Source organism: Rattus norvegicus, chromosome 1, assembly GCF_021556685.1.
Source record: "Rattus norvegicus strain SHRSP/BbbUtx chromosome 1, alternate assembly SHRSP_T2T, whole genome shotgun sequence".
NCBI classification, from domain to species: domain Eukaryota; kingdom Metazoa; phylum Chordata; class Mammalia; order Rodentia; family Muridae; genus Rattus; species Rattus norvegicus.
The window spans coordinates 4257596-4283730 of record NC_141534.1 but is presented as its reverse complement, the minus strand read 5'-3'; the positions used below and the strand labels follow the sequence as shown (position 1 = coordinate 4283730).

Below are 26135 nucleotides of genomic sequence, written 5' to 3'. Positions count from 1 at the left end.
TGTCTCAAAGACTCCTGTCCAATTCAAATACCTCACAGGCTGACTACAGAGGACTCTTCTAATTAAAAAGATAAACCGCACAAGCATACATTTCTTCAATGGGTCAGCCTGCCTAGGGTCCAGAGCCTGATACCTCAGAGGAAGTCCTTAGTTACTGTGGCTTGAGGTTTGTCAGTCAGTGGCTGACACTCCCAGAACCTCTACTGAGTTAGAAAAATACAACTGTCATCAATGAAAAGTTCTCAAGAACTCCTGTTCTTCAAACTGTAGGTAGAACATGAGAAACCAGTTAAGGGATCCAGGCAGAAGAAAGGAAGGTTCTATGAGGGGACGGATGTTGGCTTTCGGTCTCATGTCCTGACGTGACCATTTTCATTCCTTCCTGGAAAGCTCACGAAAACGTACCTGTTCTACTTCTATGCCTGCTCTGTGTCTCTGTAGAAGATTTTCGTGTTACTGATATTCTATTCTGTTCTGTTCTATCCTTTTTTTTTTATGCTCTCATAAACTAGCTTATGGAGTATATTGACAGGTCAGATTTTGATCTCGTAATCTAGCTTCCTACCTAAGTACATACAACTGACTTGACTCAAGTTATGGTGACAAGGTTAGATACTTAACCTGGGTTTGCTCGTTTTGTTTGTTCTTTTGGCGGAGGGGTAGGGGTGACACGCAGAGACCTTGTGTAGTGAAGGTTAGTTCTGCTTGAATTGCTGGTACCTGGACTGCAATGGGAAAGCATGACATTTTGAAACATTTGCACGAGTTCAATGCACGGCAACTTTTACTCAGGTGCTCATGACCCGGAATGAGGGTAACCAAGTTCTCATGCCTCTGGTTGGCCGCTCTGACACGTCAGCAGTTCAACTAAGTAAAAGTGAAATTTAAACCAGATGGTATCATTTTGTATTTGGAGCAGCTAAACTTACTTTTAAAAAAAAACAAAACCTTGTACCTTTCAGTAAAGTGCACTAACACCAATTGTTCAACATAGCTATCTACCTGTTTGCCTTACTGAGATGGGGGTGGGGGAGGGGGTGGTTCTCATTTTCCTTCTAGTCTGTCAAGTAGACAGTAGGCAACATTTTAAAATTTTATTTTATTTTTTTATTTTATGTGCATTGGTGTTTTGTGTGCGTGTGTAGGGTGCCAGATCCCCTGGAACTGAACTTACACACATAGTTCTGAACTCCATATGGGAGCTGGGAATTGAACCAGGATCCTCTGGAAGAGCAGCCAGTGCTCTTAACCGCTGAGCCATCTCTCCTTTTTGAAGAGTAGGCAACTTCAATCATTAATCTGCAGGCAGTATTTTCCTAGGAATTTTAGAGAAACTGGACACAGATATTGATTTACTTCCCGGACAAGGACTATTCCAGTCCGATGACTTGCTGAGGGGTTTATACTAATTAATCATCAGCGGGTAAACTGCACACAGGAAGGAAGTATAGTGCCTCTACGCTGTGATCTCCAAGGAAAATGGACCAAATTTATCCAGAAGAGAGTACTGTCTTGCACTGGGGGAAGCATCTATGTACTCCCAGCATGCACCATTTCTAAGTCATGTATGGTCTCGACCCTCCCCCTTTGTGCTTTTCTCTTATTTGCCTATCTGACTGCCTATAAAATTGAGATTAGGGAGGGCTTTTCTTGGAGGAAAGTGCCCTCATTGGTCTCGAGATGCAGATGCCGTTTGTTTTTGTCTTGTTGGAGAGGGGTGGTTGAACCATCTCTCTCCCAGGGAATTGCACTGAGGACAAGAGGGAATACTGTTATCAGGATGTGCAGGATTAGCTGGACCGGGTATGCTGAGGCTGGAGTGCTCAGCAAAAGGTCCAGGCACCCGGCAGGGTGCTGCAGCGTTGGTGGGAAACTCCCTTTGCATTTTCACAGTTTGAACAGATAGAGCAGAGGAAGCTGCATACTGAATGTTGGACCGGACTTGGAAAGGAAGCCCTCGTCCTGCTCACAAGGAAAGGATTGTTTTTAGCCTGGGTCACTGCTACGGAGAGAGATTTCCCTCCCCTCTGTAATGTTTGATACTTGAGGGAAAACAGCTGGGCCAGAGCACATTTGAATCTCTGCAAAATGGAATGGGATGCTGGGGAATATGGACCGTACTGTATGGCTGTAAAGGTCAGCTTTTTCCCTTGTCTCTTTGGAGGAATGTGGGGCTGTCCTCAACCTTGCCTCTGAGAGCCCTCAGAAGGAGCTGGGGGAGGTGGGAGGGGTGGCTGTGATGTGGCAGGCAGTTCCAACAAATAGGAAAGAAGGTTTTTTTTTTTTTAAATTTTTTTGGTTCTGTTTTCATCTCTTCCCCTTTGCTGGTTTTGATTTTTTTTTCTGGTGGGGGAGGGGGACGCTGGAAAAAGTCAACAAAATTTTGGTTTGGAGAAGTGGTTGATGACCATGTTCAACAGTGAGTCCCAGTGGGCCAGACAGAGGAGAGGCTGGCCCAAACCACAGCAGTATAACTGGAATTACAGGGGCAGCTTGGGGAGAAAGCTCTGTGGGGTGGACACCCCCAGGGTAGTCAAGGCCAAAGATGTGGGCTTTGCCCGGAGGATTAATTCTCGTTTATATTAGACCATCCCAGGGTATGTGTGGCTTCTACAAACCTGGTGGGTAGATTTGCTGATGTCCCAAGTTCGTCGGCAGAGCTTCGGACGTTTGGCCTTGGCTGAGAAGCCAGCTATGCCAGCTGGGAGGGCACGGCTCTGGAACAATTTACTGATTAACTGTTCTGTTTCTTTGCCAGTCAAGAGAACAGTCGGATGATGAGACCGAGGAGTCGGTGAAGTTTAAGAGGTTACACAAGCTGGTAAACTCTACCCGAAGAGTCAGAAAGAAACTAATTAGGGTGGAGGAAATGAAAAAGCCCAGCACAGAAGGTAAAAGGAAAAAATAAAAAAGGTGTGGGGCAGGGGGGCGGGGTTGGGGGCGGACCTCACCCTGGTTCTTCGGAAAGAAATCACTTGGGGTCAGATTTTCGGTAGAAACAGAATATGGTTTACAAGTAGGAAATGAATTGAGTTCTGGCAGAGGCCAACAGTTGTCTGTGTGCCAGTGGATGATGCTCAAAGTGTTTTGGAATGAAGGATCCTGGTGTCAAGTACTTAGTAATTCAAATGCGACAGAGATGGGCAATGACTGGGGTCCGATAATAAAGTCAGAAGGTTTGGCACTGCTTTAATTATGAGCTTGTGCTGCCACTATACATAAACCCTCTAAGTTCTCAGCATAAACCTCTCTTCCAAAGAGGACTCCTGGTGTTTGTAATCCAGTGGATTTGGTGCAAATCTGATACTCAGTGCATCCATCTTGCAAAGCCACCTGGCCATCAAGGGACGTAATATCCCTTCAGAGCCTCAGGGCTGCTTGGTTCTTCCCCTAAACAATCTCAATTCTCTATTCAAAAGGGGCTTTAAAGACCTCCAGTTCTGAGGGGATCTTTAAGAGCTGGCTGGGAAGATGAAACAGTAATAATCAGAGACATTCACTGGGGATTATTAGAATGAATAGAAACCTTTGGATTATAATTACAGTGGTTTAATTTGTCACCTTACTCATTTTAATTTATAATATGTATCTACCCCAAAAATATCAAATCAGACCTTAAAAGTCTGGAGTGTGGCAGATACCTACAAGGTTTATAATCCCAGTAAATCCTGGGCCTGAAAGGGAGTGCTAGGTGCTACATAATGACACACTGTCTCAACTCTGCCTAGCAATAAGACTGATACTCTGTCTCCAACTATGTTTGTTGGTAACTATGTTACCCAGCTGTAAGATTTTCTCATTGACAAGAGGATAGTGAGTAAATTGGAAAAATACTGGACAGCTTTAATAAGTAGAGCACTACTCGTCAAAATATCATGTCTATATTATAAGGAATTTAAAAAACTTTTAACACGTGGGTTTTAGAATTATTATTAGAAAGCCCCTTTTGATCCTTGTAAATAAAACCAAGCTGTACTCAGCAAACCAAATTTCCTTTTATTTTTAAAGATAAGGGTTTCTTGTTATTATTGATGCTTTCTAATTCAGCTCGTTGCTATGCAGTGTTTTAATTCTTCAGGATAAAAGTGAGGATGCTGGTAGCTGTAAAAGAATGGGGGGTGGGAAGAAAATGGGGGTTTGTCTAGAGGAATAAGCTTGATGGGTAACCGTATAAGTGTGGACCTGCCTTTAATTTGGGAATTGCATTTGCGTGTCCCTTGGTATAGTAACTCTGTTCACAGTTGCCAGTCTCTATTGGATGTTTTAATACCTGTGTGCTGGCCGGTGTTTCTACTGTACAGACTATTCAGAGCTTTACTCACACAGTGGCAGGTCTTAACCCAAATGTGAACACGGAGAAGGAGATTGTACTTTTGTAGAGAACCACACAGAATTGCCAGCACCCAACCCTGAGTGTGTGCTAGGAAGCAAACCAAAATCAAGTGTCAGCTGTGACAATCAGAACAAGGGGCTTGACCACCAGTGTCACACTCAGTTCCCAGCCAGTGGGACTTACCCTGTGGTGGCCTTTATGCTAGAATAATATTGTATACATCTTGATATATCCAGATTTGCCAAGTGCATCAATTCAAACTATGTTGGGGGTGTAGGGGGGGATTTGAAGAGGCAATTGAAGGCCGAAAGCAGTGAATTCACCTTAAATGTGAATTCATCTGAGTGTGGACTGCGCCTCACAGATGGACTTGAACTCAAGTTGCAAGGTGTATTGGGAGCTAGGAGGCCAGAGAGGGCCATTCACTATCTCATTCATATCACCAAAATGGTTGTGTGCATGTGAGTGTCTGTGTGCATGGAAGCACATGTGTGCACCTCTGTGTTTCTGTGTCCGTGCATCCGTGTGTGTGTGTGTGTGTGTGTGTACACACACACTCTCGTGTGTATGAGTGTGTGTAGCTTCAGCCCCCACGTGACCAGGCTCCGACTGGAGGAAGAACTGGGAGGTGGGACAGGCTCCTTGGGTTTCGAGATGCTGCTCTTCCCCGGTGCCCTTGGGCTTAGAGAGATTTGATCAAGTCGCTGATTGCCTGTGTGACTAAGCCACTTGTAAGGCAAATAATAATCCTTTATCGAGATGCATTCTGCATACTACACATTTCTCCCTCACAGTTGAGAATTGACCTTCCCTTGTAATACACCATCTAGAACACCCACCAGAGGCAGGCACTCACTCATTTCACCAGTAAGGAGACCGAGATAAAGAAGCCAGGGAGCTTCCTCAAGGTCATTCAGCCAGCCAGCCAGACTTCCTCAAGGGTGTCCTGCCCCCTCTGAACATGCTACCACTCAGGAGAACTAATGGCTTTAGAATTCTTTACCTGGCCTTCCTCTCCTGCCTTGACTTTCCAGGTATATCCTGACACGGCAGCCCCAGATAAGGATTAAGCATGGGCGTTGTTTGCGCCTGTCATCTGCCCACCTCTGTGTGGTGAGTGGTGTCCTCCCGACAGTGAGCTAGCACTTTGAGGCCAATACTGAATCATCAGCTTCTATGTAGTGCCTTTTAGTAGAAGAAATAGCTTCAAGTGTCCTCTTTTTATTAACATAATGCTCACTATAACCATATTGGGGCATTAGCTAAAGAAAAATAGGTGTTATGACAGAGGAGGCTCAGAGAACCAGATGCTCCGGGTCCTGGAGCTATTGCTGAAGGCCAGAACTTGTGTAAAGTTGTATCCCACCTCCACACCTTTCATCAGGTGTTCTGATCTCAATGTTGACGAAAAGGCCCTTGTGAGGCAGGTTCCATAGTGCACAGTGGTGGAGTTGGGGGGCTCCCTTGGCTTACCACACCTGCAGAGCAATGCTGTTCCTTTTGATCAGAAGAGGGCAGGAGAAAAGTCCTGTATTGAGGAAGCCCAGGTCTGGGCTGGGCTTCCGGGCTGCCTCTCAGACATGGACTGCAAAGCTCACACTGCACAGGGCCTGCTCACAAAGGCTGACACAGCCTCTTCCGAGACATTTCCCTACTCCCCTCAAAGCTCCTTTCCAGGGTAAGGCTGCACATATCAGGAACATGTGTGTCCCAGCTAGCGCCTGATGGCTGTCTGCGAAACACTCCAGAAGATGTTTGGACCACTGATGACTGACAGCTACTTAGAGAAGTGGGCAAAGCCCACGAGGCCTCCATGAAGACTTTCGGGACTGTGTTGATTAGAATTTTCATGAATCCGTCCCACCTGGCAGGCTTAACGTAGCTGTATTCATTCACTGCTGGGAAACCTCTGCCCCTGGGCTGAGCCTCCACTCTTACTTAACCCAGTTGCCTCTTTTGGGAGGAAGGAAATAATCTTTATTTGGGAAACCAACTGTAAGGGCTGTTGGTCTCCATACCTACTAGGAACCTACTAGGAGGAGAAAGCAGGAAGCAGCTCTCACATTTGTCTACTGTCTGTGGTCTGGCTAAATCCTGTCCGACCCTGGACCTTGCTTTAAACTGTCCCAAAAGATCCTCAGACAGGTCTTTGGTGAACTTGGGACTGGGTGTCATTTTGATTTCTCTGTCTTTACTCTTCCTTCCCTGCCATTCATGTCTGCCCATGAATGTGGAGTTGGTCTTAAGTAGGATTTATTTCATGCCACAATTCTCCCACAGTTAGCCATCAATTAGAAAAGGTAGCCATTTTTAGAATCTTTTAGAAACGGGTGCCATTTTTTATCACCTTCCCCTCTCCTTTTCTCCCTGATACTTCACCATCCATCGCTACCTTTGTCCTAGCTAGTCCTTCTGTCCCTGGGAGCTCTGTATTTTTTTTTCCCCTACTCCCCTGTTCAGCTGGTGGAAATCTGCAAGGCTCCAATGTTTCCTTATAATTAAGGGATGCAGCCAGTTGGGCTCTACACCCACAGCTTGACCTAATTCCTCCCTCACATCTGTTCACATAACACATGCAGAAAAGAACTTGGCTCTCCTGCCAGCACATCCAGGCCTTTCCACTGGGCTCCAGAGGCCTTGGCTCCATACCTGGCCCCAGAGAGAGCTTCAAGGCCTGGAAGCCTGATCCCAAGTGGAACACTTAGTGAACTGCCTGCGTGTCAAGGCCCTTAAATGCCTTTTCTGTTTCCTCCAGGGCTGGGTGGACGGGGCTATCCGGCTGCAGTCACTCAGCTCCCCCTGGCCTTTTGTGTTTGGCCAGTCAACTGGAGACCATTTGTCAATCACATTTGCAAGTATAACCCTTCATGGTGTTTTCCCCACCCAAGCGCTCTTGGAGATTTAATCGCTTAAATGGCATATGCACCAATAAAAAAAAAATTGCCTGCCACATGGCATTCATCACACTCCCAACTATAAAAGTCACTGGAGCTGACATAAAGGAGGGCCTTTCAGGATGGGCAAGATTGTGTCTAGCTTCTGAGTACTACTGCACTTACAAACCACGGTGGTAGTTACCTTAGGATATGCTAACGTATCTCATAATGGAGGGCCTTGATTTTTGCAAACGGCATGTTTTAATAGGTCAAGGGGGGTGTTGGCCTACAAACTTGTTTTGAAGGAAAGTAGAAGATACCACAGGTTTCCCAGTCCTAGATTTGTGGTGCGAGGTCTGGATGTAAAGCCTCACACATGCTAAAAGCTGGATAAATCCTCCCTACCTTTGAGCTGTATTCCCCATCTGGTTTGTGGTTTGGTTTGGTTCTTAGCATCAGCGTCTCATGTAGCTGAGGCTGGCTTTGACTGCGTTTAGCAGGGGATGACACTGGGCTCCTGATTTCTACCTCCACCTCCCAAGCTCTGGCCTTAGAGCCCTGAACAGCAACACCAGCAGGTTTTTATTTTGTATCTCATTAAGTTGGGCCAGGTTGATCTGGAAGTTTCCATCCATCTTCCCAGTAGCTGAGATTACAGACCGGTGCCTCCAGGCCGGGCATCTCACAAATGTGTAATGTTTAAGCTTTCTTGAAACCATACAGTGCAGTTTGATTACCTTCTTTGTTGCATGTGCATTGACACGTAAGTCGTGTTGACGAAGAAGACCGTAGGGCAGGCAGGGAGACCATTGCCATTGACCACTTGAGATGACATGTGTTGCAGGTATAGACAGAGGTGTATGGGACACTCACTCACAGGTGACCTTGTGTTGGCTGCCTTCCAGGTGGAGAGGAACATGTGTTTGAGAGTCCCCCAGTCCAAGACGAAAGATCTGCGCTCTACTCAGGAGTGCACAAAAAGCCATTTTTCTATGATGGCTCTCCTGAGAAACCTCCAGAAGACAGCGCAGATTCTCTTACCCCATCTCCATCATCCAGTAGCCTGGAGACCTGGGGCGCTGGCCGGAAGTTGGTCAAAACCTTCAGCAAAGGAGAAAGCCGGGGGCTGATTAAGCCCCCTAAGAAGATGGGGACATTCTTCTCCTATCCGGAAGAAGAGAAGGCCCAGAAAGTGTCCCGCTCCCTCACAGAGGGGGAAATGAAGAAAGGTCTTGGGTCTTTGAGTCACGGGGTAAGTACCGATGGTGTTTTCTTCTATGACAGTCACCGGCGCAGGCACCACTTTCTGGTGTCCCTGGAAGAGGTTCAGAGTATCCGCAAGCAAATTCGCTTGAAGAAAACGGATACTAACTACTCCTGTTCCAGAACTTTTCTCTGCCAGCGTCCCTCCAGAAAAGGAGTAAATGGCACCACCTGTGACCTGCTGCCCCGGCCCAAGCCTAAGGGGGGCGGCGGCTGCGGCTTCCCCGGCAGGCGGGGCCGAGGGCGCACCTCGGTCAGCGAGTTCAATATCACCTACGTGGTGGAGCGGAGCCTCTACAGCCACCTGAACCTGACCCAGCTCGTGCGTCCTGCCTCGGACAGGACGCTGAGCAAGGCGGAGAAGCAGGACCTGAGGCGGTGCTTGCTGGAGGAGGACGAGGAGGCAAAGAGGAAGTGGGCTGCCACGGTGGACCGCTGTACTAAAAGGGTTCTCTTGAGAATCCACCAGAAGTCTGTGAGTCGCCAGGATGGCCGGCCGTGAGGAAGGCCTTGTCATTTCCGCGATGTGTTAGTCAAGCGTTATGGCCTCTCTTCTCGCAAAGCTGCCTTCCTTCAACTAACTCATCACTTCCGGGTCCATTCCTCTGTCACCCTCCGGTCTCTCACCCGTCTTTCTATAGCAGTGCCTTTTTCTTACCTCCATCTGCCCTCTGCACGACTGAAGCTGTTTGATATTCTTAACCAAAACTAAACCTTGAAGTTGATCTTCCAGGGGGTGGGGGTGGGGTGGGGGGTGGGCTTTGGCTAACTTCTAGGAGTGGCTGCCTTCACACCCAACCATCTTGTCACTTGACCCCAAAGAAGCTGATTTGAGTGAGAAGGACACTGAACCCTGGAAGAGGTGCCCGCTTTTTCCATGAATGAAATCAATAGGAACCAACCGATGGAAGGTTTCCCATCACCATCATCATCAAGTGCATTTCTTTAAGAAGTAGGGCCAGCCAGAAAGTTCTTATGTCTAAGAGAGGGGGAGAAAATCGCTTAAAGCTCTTTTGTTTTAATTAAACTGATTCGATATTTTTACTTTTTTTTAAAGTAGAGGACTTGGCATGCAGTGCTGTCCGAGGCTGCCACACAGATTCTTGTGCACAGCAAAGTATTACTTATACGACTGCTCGTTTCGTGAATTTTTGGTTTTTTTGAGGACTCGGGGAAGCCTAGATAAGCTTTTTCCTTTCTTTCAGAGAGTGACTTAGTTTGAACTTGAAAGTATAGATATTCCCCCTGGATTCCCACCTAACTTGGAGTTTGCACAATGGCTCATCTAAAAGGGGACAGAGTGAGACCGAGCTGGCATTGCTGTCCTCTGGCACCTTGCTTAATCCTCCCAGGGCCGCTGGCCCAGAGCCCTTTGAGCGATCTGAAAGAACCTGTGGAGAAGAATGGGCTTCCACGGTCGCTTTTCCCAGGGTTCCTTCGAGCTCATGAATAGGATGCTCTTGTCCAGAACTGTATGACTGTAATTTAAATTCATGCAACCGAGTTCTGCTTTTGTGAAAACGAAGACGGATTGGCCACCGCCATCCTTCCAGTGACCTCCCCTGGTTCTCAGAGGATCTGTGGGCCTTTCCTCGCTTTGGGGTTTTGAAAATACTCCTATGTGTGTTGACTTCCGTCCTAGATTTTACTTTCTGTCTTTTCCCATCCTTACGAGCCTTACAATACTTTTTTATGCTGCCAGTCTGTTGAGAAAAACTTTACTCCTGTCTCTTCCTGTATCCTGGCAATGGTGTCTTGATTTTTCTGGTTTGTGTTGTTTTGTTTTAATATCAGAATTTTCTTCGTCACCCATTCGTTCAGTCTCTGGTGCGCTCTGACCTCCATATCTTTTGTAAAACACTGGCTTGGTGTCAGGGTTGAGCCAGGTTCATCTGCCAGCTCGCCTCCAGATGTCAGCACCGCTCACTCTAACGATGGCACTGTGAGCTGGAGACTTAATATGCTACGAGTGGAAGACAGCACTGTGCAGTTTTAATACCCGCTAAATAACTTATTCAGGGCCAAATTAAAAAATCTGTGCATAGCTACTCTTGTGAGTAGTACAGTTGTATAATTAGAAAAAAAAAATAATTTCCTCATTACATGGAAAAACACAGGCTAGAGTCATTGTTTTAAGAGCAGAAAGCGGGTGGGCATTTTTAATTGGCTCTCTTATTTGGTACTGGGCATGAACCCACGATCTCATGCATGCTAAGTAAGTGCTCTACCACTGGGCTACACTCTCTCCTTTCTTATTGTCTATCATTAAAATGCTCCTTTCTGATTTCTTGGTCTTCCTTCACTTTCCCCCAAAGTGCACAGTTTCCTTTAATCTTCAACTTGGATCTTTTTGTCCTTTCAGAGATGCCATACTTGCTTGACCAAGCCTCGGGGAAATGATAACGCTTTAAATTCACCGGGAAACAGTCACGTGTCTTGCTTTTGATTTTTATTCATTCAAGTTTTTTTTGTTTATTTTTTAATTTTTGTTTGTTTGTTTGGGAACACAGACTTGCATGACGTTTTGGAATCTTGTCCCACTTTTAAATCCAGTCCCACTCCAACCGTGTTCTCAGTGCATGCTCATCCCATTGGCTCACTCTCCTCATCCCAAGCATAAGTCACAGAATGTTTTTATAATCATTCGTGCAAGCGATGAATGAACCCCCAAAAAAAAAAATGTTTTGCTCAAGCTTCATTGATGTGGGTCCAAAGTTTTTTTTATTTTTTTTTTAATTGTTCTTTTAAAAATCCGTTTTTCCTCCTGAAGGCGTGTGCTCCTTTAAGAACTGGTGTTCCAAGGAGAGGTGGGAGCTTCCTCTGCTCAGGGCTCCATGCTTATTAGCCCTCTGCTGACAGGGAAGAACCTGCCTCAGATACCTTAGCATACAACTTGGAGAGATCTGAAAACTGGTCCGTTCTTCAAGCCCTTTATTGTGAGGCGTGAATGCATACGGCGGGCTTCTAGATTATTACAGTCGTCTCTTCCACATAAATTCCTTGCGCGTTATTTCATGCGCATCAGAGTGAAGCACGCTGGGCCCCAGTGTTACAGAAGATGTTGTCATTTAAAGCGTGGACGTGTGAAAGCCATACAGCGATCAGACATCTGGGCGCCACCCTGTGCCTGTGAAGCCCTGAGTCACGGGAAAGGAACTAGAGTAAAGTCTCTGCCTTTGCAAAAACCCGAGAAAACGAATCTGGCACCGTGAGCTATGAGGGAAAGTCACGTCTTTTCCCAGTTTGGGGAGCTGTAGTGGTTTTCTATAGGGAAGTCTTTCTGGTTTTCTGCACTGGACACAAGGTAGTTGTCTGTAAAGAAGTCAAGGCTCGCTGCTGATACTTAGTATAAAGTTGAGCCAACTTCCACTGGAAAGGGAATAAGTAGGATTATTGAAAGCAACAGTGTTCCTGAGAGCTAGGTGGCAACAAATCCCTTTTCCGCCCCACCCATGTCCCACCAGGGCCACCTCCCCGTATGGCCTGTCCCTGAATGCTTGGGCTTTACTATTGAACGCCCAGATTATAAAACCCAGGACAGCAGTCCAGCCCCTCCCTCGTTTGTAGGTTCACAGCCTGGACTAAGCCTGTACTGATCAAGATGAGCCTTCAGCCTCTCAACAGAAACCAAAACGAGGCATCAGAGAATAAACGAATCTCCAGGGTGTCTGCTTTATGAGCAGCCGTGTGCTACAGAGCCCTGAGGTCAGAGAGGTTAAGTACTTGAGCCATGGTCACACAGCAAGTAAGCAGCAGAACCAGAAGCTGAATCTATGTGCAGGGTTAAAAGCCTACTCGTTTCCCTCCCAGACTGTGTCTGCCTTCCTGATGCAGTACGTCGATATACGTCTGAAGTATATCTAGCTAAAAGAAGCGGTGTTTAAGTATGTAGTCTGCTTTTTTTGTTCACCTCTCCCGTTTTGTGGCTGTCATTACGGCCTCAGAGCCGCAGGCCACACAGAGCATCAGAGCCCAAATCCGCCATTCAAGTTTTCTTACCAAACACCACGTTTGCAGTGTTACTTACAACAGAAATTAAAGCGCTTTGGAGAAAGGAGACCAGCGTGGGCGTGAAACGATTTTTTCTTTTAACTGCTGGAAAAACAGGAGAGATGAGATACAAGTTCCAGAAGCAGAAAAATCATAGAAATATAAGTAGCTTCACAAATTTTGAAAGCAACTTAAAAGTACAAATTAACTTTTCATCCTTTTTTTTTATGACAGTGTTTTTTTTTTTTTTTCCCCTGCTGAAATCGACAGACACTGAATCGGCCCCCTCCCCCACCTCTACTCTGTAAATGTGGTGTCAGCCACTGTGAGGAAAGGGCTTATAAGTAATCAAAAAGGAGCAGTTAGATGGGAAAGTTACCTGCATTTCCGTCCAGGATTTGGTGGGGGCGGGGGGGGGCGATTAGTGAGGGACCCCCTACCCATTGGCCTGACTAGGTACCTGTAAACATAATCCCCCCACCCCCTGCTCAAACAAGAGAAAAAAAATTCAGAAAGGCGTGCTCTCCATGGCAAAGCACAGGACTCCCTAGATCGGAGAGGTGAGGGAACCTTCCTGCTCGACGTTTGTGAAGGTTAATATACTTATTTTCTTAGAGTCCCTGGTTCTGCATATTAAGGGACTTTTAGACCACCACCCCCCACCAGTGACCTGTGCAAACACCAAATTAGAAATGTCTCATGTTTCTCCTCCTCGTGTCTCATGCCCTACTTCCATCCTGTACATGTATGTGTGACTCAAAGGTGCCTTGCACCGGGGACACGTGTCGGGGTGTCTGTGGCCGCTACGTGAGCGTAACTGGATTGTTTCCACCCTCTCTCCCCCCCCCATTCCACAGAGAACTTGTAGCTTTGGTGGATTCGACCTGACCAACCGTTCTCTGCACGTTGGCAGCAATAATTCTGACCCCATGGTAAGTAGGCCTTGGAGAAAAGCAGTGCATACGGAACTGCAGCGACCTGGGTGCCAACAGGGACAGCCTCCCCCTCAGTGTCTTGGAGAGTTGATTCCGGCTTTGCTCGGTGCTTCCAAACCGAATTCGAAATGAAACTCTGTTGCTCCCGATTTTGACTTCAGTCTGCCATTTCCCGTGGAGTGGCTGATGACCCCCCCCCCCCCCGTACCTCCCATCTCCTCAGGGCGCCTTTAGTTCTGTAGTGCCCTTTCTCCAGTACCGTGTAAGTAACACGTGCAGATTTGGCCCCTGTGGCTTTCGGTGCTCTATGAAGCACAGAAACTTTGTGCCTATGAGTTCTCCCTTCTCTAGCCTCAGTTGCCCGTGAAGGGTATGATCTGAAGGAACCCTGTGACGTGTGGGCGTCACCGAGCAGACTTATTACAGGATCAGTACATGGACCATGGAAGCCTTCTTTAAGTGTAGGTGTTCTCCTGTGAGCTGTCCTTAAACATGCCCAGTTTTCTCAGCGTCAAAGCAAATCAGGGCCTAGATTACCAAGTTAATGTCTCCTCAGACATGGGGTTGTGGTCAAGGGCCAGGACACCTTGGCAGTGTTTAAAGTTCCCTAAAGTTCAGCCCCCAAAGGCATATGCCAGCTTTACGTGGTTTTGCTTGTCCCTTAAGTGTTCTGCTTTGAAACTATAAAATGAAGAGTTCATGCTTTATAGCTGTTATTAATCTCATGTCAGCCAAAAATACACATCTGTGAGATAGTAAGTGTTACAGAATTTCCGGCAAGATTTAAGCTGTTTTATTTGGGTATCAAATTCTATTGATTCATGAGCCAATGATTTTGTGTTGTCAGTCTTTAAAAGCACGGAAGGCCCCCCTACCCACCCACCCACCCTGTCTTCAGAAGGCCCGTTTTTTAATGCAAAATAGAATGAGAGGTGGCCGAGGTCTACCTTGTTCAGAGAAACAAGTTATACTCCTAACAGCTGGCCATAGCGAGCAGTTCTGTGCAGCTTGATCTTGCCCTCACACCCACCCTGGGGATGAGTCACTGTGGACCCTCCCTTCTCCCCAACTGCTGAGGTTACCTGAACATTGGATCCTCTAGATCTTTCTTCCCGGATGAAATGCAGCCCCTCACGTGTTTTTAAATGGTAGGAAGAAAAGACATAATTGGAAAAGCATGTGCTGAGATTAAATAAAATAAAAAGTGCCTCAAGCCCCAGTATAAACAGGCAAACAAAATACTTCTTGGTAGATGTTAATTCCTAATCTCGAAGATAAATAGAGCCTTTGCTCTTATTTATGTGAAGCTCCCAGGGAATGCTAATATTTTCCTGAGGTCTAGGACATTAATGGTTTGAGTAATGGAACCGGTTTGTAGCCTTATCTCGTAGGACTAATGGCATTTACGCTCCGTTTTACAGGGTAAAGAGGGAGATTTCGTGTACAAAGAGGTAATCAAATCCCCTTCTGCCTCCCGAATCTCTCTCGGGAAAAAGGTGAAATCAGTGAAAGAGACCATGAGGAAGAGGATGTCTAAAAAATACAGCAGCCCCGTCACAGAGCAGGTATGTGGCCATCTTGCCGAGGATGGTCTGCCCAGGCTATGAGTGTGTGTTCCTAGGCATTAATCAGCTGACTGTACTTGTGTACAAAAAGCAGGCAGTCCCAGAAACATTCATGAAGCAGTTAGTTTCCAGACAGTGTTCTCGGCGCTAGGAGTATAAAACACAGGCCCTGTGTGTCAGTGACTTTTTTTCTGGTTGCTGCATCAAAATACAGGACAAAGGCAACTGAAGGGAGAAAGGGAAGGTTTATTGTAGCCTACAGTTTCAGGATACGGTAACTCATGGCAGGCAAGTAGTAGCTTGAGTCAGCTGGTCACCCTGTACCCACAGGCAGGAAGGAGACCAGAGATGTATGCCGCCACTGGGACCCCAGCCCATGCAATGAGATCACCCCCATTTAGGGTGGGCCTGCCCCCCATAACTAATCCACTCTAGGAAACCCATCACAGGCTCACCCGCAGGCTCTCACAGCGGGGCCCTCATTTCAGAGAACAGAAGACAGGGCCACATTATTACAAAGAGGGTTCTTAGCGTGGTGAGCACCATAGCACTGCAGAATAAAGCCAGTAAGTATATTTAAGCACAAGCCAGAGAGAGAGCTCTGGGGTTCAGAGCACCGGCTTCTCCTGTGAAGGACTCAGGTATGACTCCCAGCACTCACACAGTGGCTCACAGAAGTGTGTAACTTGAGTTCTGGGGACTCCAATTCCCTCTTCCAGTCTGCGCAGGCACCAGGCACACATACATACATGTAGGCAAACACCCATACACCAGAAATAAATTTTTTTTTTTGTAAAGTGGCGTTTGTCAGCTTTGTTTTCAGATGTAGGATACATTGTTCTAGATGTACACAGCAGGTCTGAAGAGGGATTTTGCACAACCCTTTCCTAGATTCCATTAGTCACGCGGGCTTACGTATGGGGCGAGAGGAGAGGCTGCCTCACTTAATGGGATTGTATGTCAACAGTAGGGTATCATGAAGCTGGCGTCTCACGCCTGGTTCTCTAGAAAACAACCTTCATTAGAAACATGTCCAGTTTCTGCGTTGGTTGCACATGGGGAAGGAAGGAAACCTGGAGGTCGAAACTTTGAGCTAGCCTTGACCTTTGGTTTCCAAACTTCCTCCTCTGACTTGCTGGAGCTGAGAGCCTGCCTGAAGTCTATAAGGAACGCTGTTGCTCCAGCCAGCCAATGAAACCAGCTGGGACAGCAGGCATTTTTTTGCTTAGCTGCTGCCCCCTGGTGGCTAAACACCAGCATCTTCCTCTTCCAGTCACTCCACAATTTATATAAATAGAAACACTCTGGTCAGTTGTTTCTAAGAAACATGCTTGCTTGCTTGTGTGTGTGCATGTGTGTGTGTGTGTGTGTGTGTGTGTGTGTGTGTGTGTGTGTGTGTGTGTGTGTGTGTGTGTATGTAAGTGTGTGTGTAAATATTTTCCCCTTAAAGTTAATTAACTGCCCTCTGATTGTACTTCTAAATATTCCATTAAGAGTAGATTGAACTTGACCTACATCTGAAGCCCGGTTTGTTCCTGCTGTACTAAGTCCCTAAGCTTTTAGCTGTTTTTATATATGGTAAACGGTTTTCCTAGAAAGTTTAAGAATACCCGTTTGAACTTGAAAAACAATTTGGGGTTACGTATTTAGGCTCAAAGGGGGAATATCGTATGTAAGACCAAGCGTAGGTATACACATCAATTTGACTGGTAAAATCGAGGGCCAAGTCACCGACTATTACATAGTGTCACTTCTCTGCTCAGAAAACTCAATTCTACCGAAACTGTTTCAGGACTCGGGGCTTGACGGGACACCCGGCTCCCCCACCTCAGTAAAGCCTGACTCTGAACACATGGACAAGCCCAAGCTCAAAGCCGGGGGCTCTGTAGAAAGCCTTCGGAGCTCTCTGAGTGGCCAGAGCTCAATGAGTAAGTATGGTTTGTAGTGCTTTGTAGCTCTCTTTGGAGTTCCAGTCAGATGCTTGTGGGAGCCTCAAGTTAAGGCACATTAAAGATGAGCAAAGCCCGATTATATATTTCCCCAACTGTGGTGCCAAAGAGGGATGTTTGACGGTCGAAGATAGGAAATTTATCTCTGAGGAAGGACCTAGAGAACGAGCCAAAGGTCAGAGTACATGAAGATGATCAACGAAATACAGGGGTCTCGACAAACGAGAGGAATCCTAAATGTCCGTGACAGCAAATGTGGCCAAGCTGCCCCAGTAGCTGAATTAACAAGGAGAAAGAAGTGAAGTGTAAATACAGAGCTTTAAGTTCTCTCTCTCAGGCAGGCGCTTCATGTCTAGGGTTGCTTCCTCCTCCGTAACACGGGGGAGAAATGCTGTCCTCCAAATGAGGTGCCGTGTGCTGTAGACACAGGCCAGGGCGTCACACCACAGCGTCCCTTCCCGATGAGTCTCCGTGTGCCAAGGATTCCTGCCCGAGGACAAGATAAGGGGCGTCCCCAGTGAACGTAGGGTAACAGAAGGCTCACACATAGGCCTGGCTGCGGTCCTGTCAGGATGCTCTAACTCATAGCTTCCCTCCCCGGGCCCTTTAGATGCACAGCACTGCTGGTGCCTTATGTCTTTGCTACCGGGGAAGGCTGTGTTTAATCCCCTGCGCTCCCTGCTCTCCCCGTTCAGGTGGTCATACTGTGAGCACCACGGACTCCTCCACCAGCAACAGGGAGAGTGTCAAGTCGGAAGATGGTGACGATGAGGAGCCACCCTATCGGGGTCCCTTCTGTGGGCGTGCCCGAGTGCACACCGACTTCACCCCCAGTCCCTATGACACAGACTCTCTGAAGCTCAAGGTAGGTTTGTCCTCCGTCTTGGGCAGCTAACCCACCCAGGCCCCCTTGTCTCCTGGGAAGGGTTTCTCTCTTTCCTGTCAGTGGATGCTGGACTCTTAACATATAGACTAGATCATGCTTTGGCCACACTGGTCTCCCTTCTAGTGAAAATAAAACAGAACCAGACCGCGATGAAGGATGAGAAACAAGCTGTGCACTAGCTTTCTGTTACCATTGCTTCCTCCCTGGCCCTACCCTTTGACCCCCCAGCTTCCTTCTAGAACTTCCATGTCCCCTCCTCTAAGCTTCCTTTATCTGAAGGGAATAACCTCTCTGTGTTGTACAGAGATGTTTATGTGGGACCTAAAGATGCAGTGGGACATAGTTTACAGGATGTGGCCACGGGTTAGGGGACACCCTCATAAGGCTGGGGGCAAGGATTCCAACAGCCATGACTGACAGCATGGTTGACAGGCAAGGGCCACTCGACCCTGCTGAGCAGGAGCTGGGGAAGGCTGTGACCTGGGGTCAGCTTGGCATTTGGCACAGTTAAAAGCATCCTGTCTGCCATCCGCCAAGCTCCCAATCATAGCCTATCTCAGTCACTCAGAACGGTGACCCGTGGCACTGGAGTGATGGCCCTGTCAGTAACATGCGGGTTCACCAAGCATGAATACTTACTGTGTTCATATCCCCAGCACCCATGGAAAAGCTGAGGATGGTGGTGAGCTCCTGTAAAACCGGTGCTGTGGATATAAAGACAGGTGGGGTATTTCCCAGAGCTCACTGGCCATCCAGTCTAACCATTGATGAACTCTCAAAAACAATATAGGTAGGTTACCAGGGAGAAAAACCACTGGACATCTACCTCTGGTTGCAACATGTGCTCATGTGCACACACCCATATCCACAAGTGTACATGGCACGTGCACATAAATGCACACAAGATTAGGTAGGAAGGAAGCTGGGACTCTAATCCTGACGTCGTAGCATTTCCCTGCCCACCTGAATGATGTCACTGCCCAGGCTTAGAAATCTGCCTAACGGGAAGATCTTTGTTCCCCAACACAGAAAGGAGACATCATTGACATAATCAGCAAACCGCCGATGGGTACCTGGATGGGCCTGTTGAACAACAAAGTCGGCACATTTAAGTTCATCTACGTGGATGTGCTAAATGAGGAAGAGGAGAAGCCCAAGCGCCCTACCAGGAGGAGGAGGAAGGGAAGACCATCCCAGCCAAAGTCTGTGGAGGATCTCCTGGATCGGATCAACCTGAAAGTCAGTCTCTTGTTAACTCTCGTCATACGTGTGTCCGTGTCGCCTTGTCCTCCCTCTGAACTGGGGAGGGATCTATGTCACCGTGCGGGTGTGACCCATTAATGTTAACGGGTATTCTACAGAGATAGTTACCAGTGTTCTAATGTTACCCTTGCCCTCCACTGAGGCCGATAGCACAGAGGAAGCTTCCTAGATCAGAATTTGCCGGTGAGGGGGAGGGCTCTAATCGGAAACCCAAGTGCTCTGCTCACAGCCTGCTCCACAGGGGACCATGAGGCCCCTGCCTTCTCACTTCTCCCTGGCCGTGACTCCCAGTGTCTTCTAAAAGAGTACGGCTACGGTGGCAGGTTCTAGTTTTCCACGGTCCTGAGGAATTCATGGGGTTTGCTGAGTCGGATTTTAGTAAGCCTCTCCCGCTCTGACGTAAAGGAAAATCTTCCCACCGCAGGTCGAGCGGTGATGTAGGAATTAGCCCCTTCTTAAGCCATTAGCGAGTGAGCCTACACACCCCTATCTGCCTACTAAGCAGAAGTCTGGGAGGCCCAGAATAGATTATAAACGATGCTTACCTCTGGATGAGCATAAGAAGGGCCATGAAAGAACGTCTGAGGCCAGTTGTGTGACGTGGGTCACACGGCTGGACCACAGGCTCACCTTGATCTTCTTGTTCTGCCTTCCAGGAACATATGCCCACCTTTCTGTTCAATGGCTATGAAGACCTGGACACTTTCAAACTCCTGGAGGAAGAAGACTTAGATGAATTAAATATCAGGGACCCGGAACACAGAGCAGTTCTCTTGACGGCAGTGGAACTGTTGCAGGAATATGACAGTAAGCTCCTGAGTGCACACACACACACACGCGCGCGCGCATACGCACGCGCATATGCACACACACACACACACACACACGCACATGCACACATACGCATACACACACACACATACACATACACACACGCGCGCGCACACACACACACACACACACACACACACACACACACACACTCACTCACTCACACACACACTCTGCTAGATAGACAGCAACACTATGATTATGGTCGGCCTCTGATAAGCTGTCAGCATGTGCTTAGGGGACCTGGAGTCACTCAGTTGGTCTTGTTTTTGCCGGAGCCAAGGTTAACTTCGTGTTAGGACAAAACAGTTCACAGATCAGACACGCCTGTTAACATGGTGTGAAAAGAGTGTCAGGGGCTCCCTGAAGGGACCAGTAGGTTCCATGTTGTTCCCACTGGAACATGCATCCGTCAGTGGGTCATTAAGAATCCCTGGGTTGGACTGGAGAGATGGCTCAGCAGTTAAGAGCACTGACTGCTCTTCCAGAGGTCCTGAGTTCAATTCCCAGCAACCACATGGTGGCTCACAACCATCTGTAATGGGATCTGATGCCCTCTTCTGGTGTGTCTAAAGACAGCAACAGTGTGCTCATACATAAAATAAATGAATAAATCAGAGAGAAGGGGGGGATATGAATCCTGGATTAAGAAGAAATATAAGCCACCCACTTAGGAGTCTCTTTGCTATCTAAGGGTCAATTATTTTCCAAAGCATGGGTTGTTTTCTTACTGAATAGGCTTAGCAGTGAATAAATAAACCCATCAGTGTCCAGGAAAGAATGAAGTATCTCTCTGAAGTGAGTGTGTGGAGCAGGAATTCCTGGATTCAGTACGGGAGCTTATTCTTTACCCTGGGTGGACAGAACGCAGGACATTCGCAGGTTTTGCTGTGTCCATTGCTGTTGCCCGCTAAGCCAGGCTTACCATGGTCTTTGTTCTCCAGTCGGACACGAAAACACATTCTTAAAAGCATTCACCGTGGAAGGTGCATCCTTTCCAGTTCTCGAGTTCAAGTGCATTTTCTTTATGTGCACTGTTCCCAGGGTGTCAGTAGCTAGGATTTCTATCACTGAAAGACACATCCAAACCATGGGTAATGATGGGGGGCGGGGGGGGGGGGGGAAGCACACATTATAAATGGTCTCCAAGTTAAGGCTTTCTTGCTCTAATGATGCCAGGAAAGCAATACACAGTCGTTAGAAACTATACTTCGGATTTTGGTCCCGTTCCCTTTCTAGCCAAGCAGTCCGCAGTCTGCACACCCACAGTGCTAAGCAGTAGCAGTGAGCTGTAGCCCTGGTCAACTCTGAGACCATGATAGGCAGAAACTAGCACACTGCAGTGTCCCAAACTGCTGAATAGTCTGCTCAGTGCATTAGGGGCGTTAAGTGCATTTTAACTTATAGTATCTGAGTACACTGTGGTAAACCGGGGAATGTTTATATTTACTGGCTATATAAAATCCCAAGAGGAAAAGAAGCAACTGGGTTGGTGAGTTCACTCAGTAACATAAAGGAACTCTGTCAACAGAAGTCTGAACCCTAGAGATGCTGGTTGATTTTAAGTAAGCATGACACCGTGAAGATCACTGTGGAGACAAGCCTTCAGACACTTCCGTGAGGAAATTATCTAGAGTAAATTAGTTCTGGAGCATGCCTGTGAAGGACTATGTAGATGAGGTCCATTAAAGTGGGAAGACCTGCCTTGGTCGTCGGTGTCACCGTTGCACAGGCTAGGACCCTACACTAAAGAGAGGAGAACGTGAACTGTGTATTGACTTTCATCTCTCCCTGCCGCTGACTTGGGATGCCAAGGGCCCAGCCGCTCAAGCGGCTGCACCCACGGTTTCTCCACCAGGGTGGCCTTTACCCGAAATCCCCAACAACCTCTTCAGCTGGTTTTTATGAGGGCATTTTCTCATGGCCGCAGAAAAAGCCAGCAGTAGATGAAGTAAACAGGCAGCCTTCAGGTAGGGTTGGAGGGTGTCCTCTTACTTGCCAAGTTGCTTCACGACCAGGTCTCTGTAGCATTTGATTGCTAGCGCGCTAGGACAATGGTCCTCAACCTGTGGGTCGTGACCCCTCTGGGAGTCAAAGACCATCGGAATACACAGATATTTACATTACAATTCATAACAGCAAAATTACAGGTATGGGCTAGCAACAAAATAATCTTACATTTGGGGTTCACCACAACACGAGGAATTGTACTAAAAGGTCGCAGCATCAGGAAGGTCGAGAACCATTGCTCCAGAGAAACCCCAGGGTCGCTGGCTGGGTTGTGTGTAGGTGGCCTGCCTAGGGACTGACTGGTATGGCAGATCTGCGCCATCACTATGAATTAACGGAGAACCATCTGCTCTTCTGACCCATATTATGTGTCGTTTACTCTTTACGGAGGACAGCTGGCTGATATTCATCATCCGTTACACTTCCTGTCTGATTTTAGATGTCAGAAGAGCAATGCCAAACCCTGCATATGGGCAGGGATCTGAGCCTAGCTTGACATAACACATCAGCTTAGACCCATCGTCCTAGGCTCAGATCCTAAGATTCATACCAGCGCCATTGTACAGGAGGCTAACTTGGGAGGGCTCAGGCAGACTCCGTGTTCATAAATCCCATTTGGGGCACTGCTTGGAATTTCTCTGATACTTAAAATGGTGTTTCCTTTTATTGGTCTTGAAACAAAGGCTTGGAGGCCTCAGAGGCTCTAATTACTGCTGACAGACCATATCCTGATGTAGCCTAGTGATGTAAGACTTCCTATTTAATGCTGTTAAGTTCATTGTACTTAAGAAGTACTTCCTCCAAGTACCTCGATAACTTAGAGAAACACAGTCATGTTCTGCAAAACACAGCTTGTTTGCTGTAGAGAGAGAGATCCAGTGAGGTTCTCGAAGACACGAAGGGGCACCTTTAAGTTTTCCTGGCTTACACTTCCACTGAAAATATTACGTTCATCTCCTGTATTGGTTGGAAGCCAAACCTTGCCAGGTTCTCCCACAGAGGAGGAAAAGGTGGTCTGCACTCAACCTTCCATTTGGAAAAGACAGTCAGCTCAGGTCTCCTTAGTCTCTTTTAGGTCCTCTAAGTGAACACACTCTTAAAATTGTTTACTTTAAAAAGAATCGTCGTGAAGTCCATATACCGTAGAGTTTGCCGTCCTAACCACCGCCATGCGCACACCTCGGTAGAAATGGCGCTCACCTATAACCTCAGCTTAGGGAAATGAACACTGAACCAAGTACGGCACGATTACTCAACGTTCCAGGTTAGCCTGAGCCACAGAGAGAGACCCTGACTCAAAAGAGGAGGTGGTGTTTGTTTTTGGAAGACTCTTAATGAAAGGTTGTTTGAAGTTTGGAGAGAAATGAAATGAACAACCAGTCTGTTGTGTAGGAAATACAGTAAACCTTTTGAAGAGGCTTCTTTCCAGGAGTCCCATTCCTTCTCCTTAGTCCTGAGAAAAGCACTTTTCTAGAAACCGGTGTGTGCCCTTCTATGCCATTGCTTTGGTCATTTGAGGATCTGTGTCAGTGCATTTTCAGCCCGAGGGTGGGTTCGGTAGGGAGGCAGTTTAGACCAAGCCTGCTGAGTCCCTTCAAGTTGTGACCAGATGGGACGTCAGCCCGTTTGGCTCTTGTCTTTCCCACGTTGGCCCTGAGGCTAGCGAGAGAGAAAAGTCTAGATACATAAAAGGATCAGCTTCTCCCCGGTGAAGGTGGCGCTGTAGCACCCTGTCAGATGTCTTCCAGATGACTGTCCGTTGTTGCATCATGGTTCTCCGCACCGGAGAGATCCTTCCCTTTGCTGTAACAAACAGGACCTTGAAAGCGCCTGGTAAGGCCGGGGTCCCAGGATGCACTTCTCAGCAGCAGCACGGCATCATGCTTCTCTTTTGTAGGCTCTAGTCTGCAGTCTGTTCTGCTGCTCTGGAGCACAGAACCGCTGCCACCAGGGACAGATAATCGGTCCCTTCCACAGGGTACTCAAGGACAGCTCGAGTCTCTGGATTCCAGGGATCGTTTTTTTTTTTCTAAATAGCATGCTAGACAAGAGCGGAGGCCAATCCAAATCCACAGACCCTCCCACAGGATGAGGACATCACCATAGAATGTTCCAGCTTGGGACTGTTTTGGGGGGAGGGGGGGACTTGCTCATGTACTTCTAATTTGTTAGTTTTCCCACTAACTGCTTGATAATTAGCATTCTTTGGGGCTGTGATTTAAGGATGTGTTCTGACATCCTCTTTGGCATTGTGCATATTTATAGAATGCTTTCCCTTTGAGGAACACAGACAGGAAGTGGAAAGACGTGGGACTCCCACCGGCACTCGCGTGCCACGGCGGCCCTCGGCCTCTCTATCACATTGTGATGCCCGGAGAAAAGGCATCGTTGTTCTGATTTTCGATTTATTTATTTGCTTTGCATGTGTGGTTGGGGTGGGCAGGTGAGAGGAAAGAAAAATAAATTAAAGCCACTTGTCTTTGCAACTAGCTGTTTTGTATAGAAAAAAAAATGCGCTCCTGGTTTCCCATTTTTGTGTGACCGAGTGCTTTCTCTACATACGTATCCAAAGATGCTCTGTGCAAGACCTCAGTGTCCTGGACTCCCTGGGCCCCTTGGGCTCCCTCTATAGAAAACACAGTTGCCTGGGAATTGATCAGTCATGTGTTTTCCATGGGGTTTACAGCAGGTTGTCCCTAAAGCGACATAGTTAACTTGTCTCCTGATTTTTCTCCCGCCATTACTGAGGTCCAACTGATAAGAAATGATGCTTCTTCTTAGAGGGGTTGCTCAGGCTGGGGCTGTTCCGTTCCCACTGGCCGGCTGGCTACTCCGTGTGCCAGCCAGAGGGTCTCCTGAATTCTTATTGCCCACTGGATGCAGGGAGTAGAAATGCTGTTCCCAGGCAGTGGGAGAAGAATAAATAGAATGGAAACTTTGTACACTGCAGAAGACAAAAGATTTGTTTCTCCACGAATAGGGCTCTGCTCCTTTCTCACCAGCCTTCCTTTGACTGAGATGATACAACCAGCCGCACATTGTTACCACAGGCTAACAATGCTCCCCAAATGCTTACAAGGCAATATTTCATTTGATGCCTTTACTAAAGCTCCCAAATTTGGAGAGCCTGTAACATAAGTGACTTGATGTATGAGTCTTCCAGGTGTCTGACAAGCACTTGACCATACCCACCTTGTAAAGGCCCCATTCACACACAGTACTTCTCATTGATGGTGCTGTCTCTTGGCCTCGCCCTCCTTCTCCTCCTTGAAGTTCCTCAGTACATTGTATTTCTCCTCTCCCCTGCGGCCTCAGTCCCCCACTGTTTGGGTAGCTTAGGAGCCACCAGCATATTTCCACATGGTGGATACATTTCTTGAAAGAGAAGTGTTCTGATCCAGTTGGCTACTTTGTTTGTTTGTTTGTGAGTTCAGCTTTAACATGTGCCAAGAGCAAAGGATGAAGACCTAGCTGACTCTGGGGCTCCTTGTGACACCATGCTATGTATTCACCCCTAGGTAACAGTGACCAGTCTGGTTCTCAGGAGAAGCTGCTGGCCGACAGCCAGGGCCTGAGTGGACGTTCCCCTCGAGACTCCGGATGCTATGAAAGCAGCGAGAACTTGGAAAACGGTAATGCTGGCCCAGACCGTCAAAACCTGCTTCTGTGTCTCCACGGTCTCCATTCTTGTACGGAGAGGAAGCCAGTGGGCATCTTTCCCTTGCTGGCCTTGTCCCCCAGTACTCTTCCGTTAACCTCTGTTTGGTCCTCCTGGCTGCCATGTGACGTTTATAAATCCTGTCTAAAATACCTGCAGTCACAAAACCTAAATTGTTTGTCTCCTGTGCCCTTTTCTTCACACAGTAACCACTCACATCTTAGTCCTGGGAACGATTAGCCCCACAAGAAAAACAACTTGCCAGGTAGACCATCCATCAATGGAACCCGGGCAACCGGCCACCGGCAGCCATGTATGCTATAGCCTCTCAGCCTGATTCCAGAGGCAGTTACCCCTAGAGAGGGTGACTAGAAGGCCACATGTCTTATTTGTGGCTTCTATCTTTTAACAGTCGGGAAGCAATCAATATGTAACTCTCTAAGCCTCCTCCATACAGGACCAAGGTCTTAAGCAGAATGAGGCAGAAAGGCTACATGGCAGGTGACTCTCTCTCTCAAGTTTCCATCGTTACGAGATTAGAAGCAGTGATAAAGGGTTCATCACGGTCATCTCTGA

At 47.5% G+C, this 26135-nt stretch overlaps 1 protein-coding gene across 6 annotated transcripts in view; it reads left to right on the top strand.

Annotated features, from left to right (window-relative positions):
• Sash1 (SAM and SH3 domain containing 1) overlaps positions 1 to 26135 on the top strand; it is a 298706-nt gene that overhangs the window by 261395 nt on the left and 11176 nt on the right. For 4 of the 6 annotated variants that reach the window (XM_087575848.1, XM_087575846.1, NM_001427579.1 and 1 more), the window contains 9 exon segments: positions 2759 to 2891; positions 8115 to 8461; positions 13320 to 13394; positions 14819 to 14962; positions 16755 to 16890; positions 17607 to 17776; positions 18827 to 19036; positions 19717 to 19867; positions 25420 to 25533. In XM_087575848.1, coding sequence (XP_087431974.1) covers positions 2759 to 2891; positions 8115 to 8461; positions 13320 to 13394; positions 14819 to 14962; positions 16755 to 16890; positions 17607 to 17776; positions 18827 to 19036; positions 19717 to 19867; positions 25420 to 25533 — 1480 coding nt within the window. 6 annotated transcript variants of the gene reach the window in all.